The sequence below is a fragment of the Sinocyclocheilus anshuiensis genome, unplaced genomic scaffold, assembly GCF_001515605.1.
Source record: "Sinocyclocheilus anshuiensis isolate Anshui unplaced genomic scaffold, SAMN03320099.WGS_v1.1 scaffold856, whole genome shotgun sequence".
NCBI classification, from domain to species: domain Eukaryota; kingdom Metazoa; phylum Chordata; class Actinopteri; order Cypriniformes; family Cyprinidae; genus Sinocyclocheilus; species Sinocyclocheilus anshuiensis.
Window position 1 is genome coordinate 543,271 of NW_015552603.1, and position 3,775 is coordinate 547,045.

Below are 3,775 nucleotides of genomic sequence, written 5' to 3' on the forward strand. Positions count from 1 at the left end.
TAATTGTATAATTAAAACATATATATATAATAGTTTAAATTTACATTTACATCACTGATGCTAGTGAATAAGTGTAAACACTGTTCTCAGGGTGGATCTGTGGAACGCCAGCAATCTGAAGTTCGGAGACGAGTTTCTCGGAGAGGTACGGATGCCGCTGAAGGTGCTGGGACAGTCGGGTGTTCATGATGCATGGTACGGCTCTCTTCATGCATGTTCTGTCTGAAGCAACTCGGGTTTTGTGTTCTGGAGCTCATCATCCGCTCTGCCGTCTCTTTCAGGTACTTCCTGCAGCCAAGAGATAACGGCAATAAATCGGTGAAGGCCGATGAGCTGGGCTCGTTACGACTCAACATCGTTTACACGGAGGACCACGTGTTCCCCACAGAGCATTATAACCCACTCCGAGACCTGCTGCTGCAGTCCGCGCATGTCAAGGTGAGCTCACGCGTGTCTTCATCTAGTTAGTCCTGTTGAAGTAGAATAGTAATCTGTAAGTGTGTTTAGAGGAGTATCTATTTACTGTTACAAATTCTGAAGTGCTACATTATATAATATAAACCAATATAATAATAACTAATGTAATAAATATAATGGAATATAATAGTCATAGTGTAATATTAAAACATTGTAAACAATGAAATTCAGATTTTTATTAGCTTTTTTACATTTTCAGTTTTCATTTTATGTTTTTTACTTTTAGTAATTTTATCATGTGCATTAATTAATAGATTTTTCTTTCAGTTTTAGTAATTTTAGTACTTCAACTTATTGTATTTCAGTTTGTTGCCAAGGCAACATTTCCAATTTTCAATCAACTGTTTTTCATCTAATATTTTTATTTATTTATTTAATTTCAACTTGAATCCAATTACTTCAATTTCAGTTATTTTTCATAGTTTCAATTTTAGTTAACAAAAACAACACTGTAAAGATTTTTGTAATCTTTATTCAGGCTTCAAATAAGTCAAAAACCTAATACACATGAGGCCCAAAAACAAAATAATGTATAGAGTGTCAAAGACAAATATCCCTAATAATTAAAGTAGTAAATATGTCATTTTTATTGCTTTTTTTATATTTCTATATAGCATTATTTAATTTTTCTTACAGTTTTAGTAATTTTAATACTTCAACTTGTTATATTTCAGTTTGTTGCCAAGACAGCACTCTAATTTCTAAAAGAAATTAACTCTAATATAAAAGTTTTTATATCTAATATTTATGTATATGTTTTGTTTCAGCTTGGTTTCAATCACCCGATTAAATTATTTTTAGTTTTAGTTTTATAGTTTTTTCTTTCCTTGTCAATTTCATGGTCAATGGTCAATTTCAAGACGTAGATTTCACTGAATGAGCAGGAGTTTGATTACATTATTTTTTATAGTAATATAAGGATAGTTCAATCAAAAGATTCAACAATCATTTAGGTTACATCCTAAAAGCATAAAAAAAATAATTAAAATTATACTGTGATACAAAAGGTGTGAGGCGATCATATTCCCATTTGATTTTCCCAAATAAATCTAATTTGTCATTATTGATAAGTCGTAATTTGTCTTGTTCACTTCAGTGGTGTTGAATAAGGATGTGTTTGTGTGCAGCCCGTCTCTGCGTCCGCGGCTCACATCTTGGGCGAGGTGTGCCGTGAGAAGCAGGAAGCCGCTGTCCCGCTGGTGCGACTCTTCCTGCACTATGGCAAAATAGTGCCTTTCCTCAGTGCCATTGCCCACGCAGAGATCAACCGCACACAGTGAGTACAAACACACTTCATCTGCGCTCAAACGTCTCTACCTCACATTCCTCACGTTCCTCATGTTCCTCCAGGGATCCCAACACCATATTCCGGGGGAACTCTTTGACGTCCAAATGCATTGATGAGACCATGAAGCTGGCAGGGATGCATTACCTGCGGGTCACACTCAAACCCATCATTGATGAAGTGAGTCTGGTCTCAGTCTCTTCTCCATTATAACTGAGTCTCATCATGAGCGCTGCGTTCACCGTGTTGTTTGTGTGTAGATCTGCACTGACCACAAACCTTGTGAGATCGACCCCGTCAAGCTGAAGGAGTCTGAGAACTTAGATACAAACAGGGTGAGTGTTCACAAACCTGATACTTTTGCTTTGATAACTAAACTCATTAGAAACCACATGTATCTGATATCAGCTGACATGTCTGTGTCCTCAGGAAAACTTACGGCAGTACGTGGACCGGATCTTTAACGTCATCACCAGCTCGGGTGTGAGCTGTCCGACAGTCATGTGTGACATCTTCTTTTCGCTGCGAGAGTCTGCGGCGTCACGCTTTCAGGGTAAATGCTCACACGCTGTTAGATGAGCCGGCACAATTCATTAAATTCAAATCAAAACTGAACTCTGCCAATGACTCAAACGTGAAAAAAAAATCCCAGTTCTCGTTTGCATTCAAGTGGATTCAGATCTCTTTTTGGTTCATTTTGTCATTATATTTTAAGTTTTAGTAATTATGCTATGTTTTTCTGTCATTTTTTTAATGTATATTTCTAGCTTTAATTTTTCTTTCAGTTTTATTAATTTTAGTACTTCAACTCATTATATTTCAGTTTGTTGCCAAGGAAGCATTTCTAATTTCAGTTTTCTATCTAATATTTAAATTAATTCAATTAAATGAATGAATTAATTACAATTTTGGAATTTTGTTGTTTGTGTCATTATTACTAGTTTTTTTTTTTAAATGTCTATATAGTTTTTATTAATTTTTATATATTCATTTTACAGTAAATATTTTTCTTTTTTATGTCTATGTAGCTTTTATTAATTTTAGTTTAATTAGTTTTAGTTATTTTAGTACTACAATTACTAAACAAAAATATGAAATGTTGCCTTGGCAACTAGCTGAGATAAAATTTAGTTATAAAAAAGTAAATAAATAGATTTAAAAAAGTAAATTTTATTTTATTTCATAAAGTTTACTTTATTTAAAGTACTGAAAAGGTTTTTATGGTGTTAGTTTTAATTAACTGTAATTACCTGGAATGCAGAAATTATATGTACACAGTGTTTACTGAAATTCATTCAACAATATTTGAAAATGTACAAATGTCCTTTATACATTGAGAAGACAACACTGGAAATAAACGTCAGCAGTTGTTCAACAGGATGCCAGAATAATCCAGTTTAGAGAGAAATAGGATGTTTATTGTGAAAATAATCAGTAATGTGATTAATGAATACTGTGGTTGGTTTTGTTGACGTCAGAATGAGTTGATTATTAATGTTAATTTTTTCTTAAAGTTTTAGTCATTTTAGTACTTCAACTCATTGTATTTCAGTTTGTTTCAAATTTTTATTTCTAATTTCTAAATGTTCTAATTTCTACATTTTTCATCTAATATCTATTGTATTTCAGCTTGATTTCAATTACCGAAAATTATTTTTAATAGTTTTAGTTTTTGTTAACAATAACAATTCTGTAAAGATCAACCCATTACTTTTAATTAACTTTTATTTTTATATTTTCGGTTGTCATTTTAATTTTAATTTAAGTTTTAGTGATTTTGTTATTTGTTTGTTGCAAATATTTACAAATATTTAAATATTTCTAAATAGGTTTAATTAATCTTTCTTTCAGTTTTAGTTTTAATAATTTTGTACTTCAGTTTGTTTTTCAGTTTGTGGCCAAGGCAGCATTTATAGTTTGTAATTTAGTTTTGTATCTAATATACAGTGGGTACGGAAAGTATTCAGACCCCCTTAAATTTTTCACTCTTTGTTATATTGCAGCCATTTGCTA

At 32.1% G+C, this 3,775-nt stretch overlaps 1 protein-coding gene across 5 annotated transcripts in view; it reads left to right on the forward strand.

The window, feature by feature from the left end:
* Window positions 1–3,775, forward strand: part of rasa3 (RAS p21 protein activator 3) — a 76,986-nt gene that overhangs the window by 62,611 nt on the left and 10,600 nt on the right. For all 5 annotated transcript variants that reach the window (XM_016456866.1, XM_016456867.1, XM_016456868.1 and 2 more), the window contains 6 exons: window positions 91–195; window positions 282–438; window positions 1,605–1,753; window positions 1,828–1,942; window positions 2,023–2,097; window positions 2,192–2,315. In XM_016456866.1, the coding sequence (XP_016312352.1) occupies window positions 91–195; window positions 282–438; window positions 1,605–1,753; window positions 1,828–1,942; window positions 2,023–2,097; window positions 2,192–2,315 (725 nt within the window). The remainder of the gene's footprint in view (window positions 1–90; window positions 196–281; window positions 439–1,604; window positions 1,754–1,827; window positions 1,943–2,022; window positions 2,098–2,191; window positions 2,316–3,775) is intronic.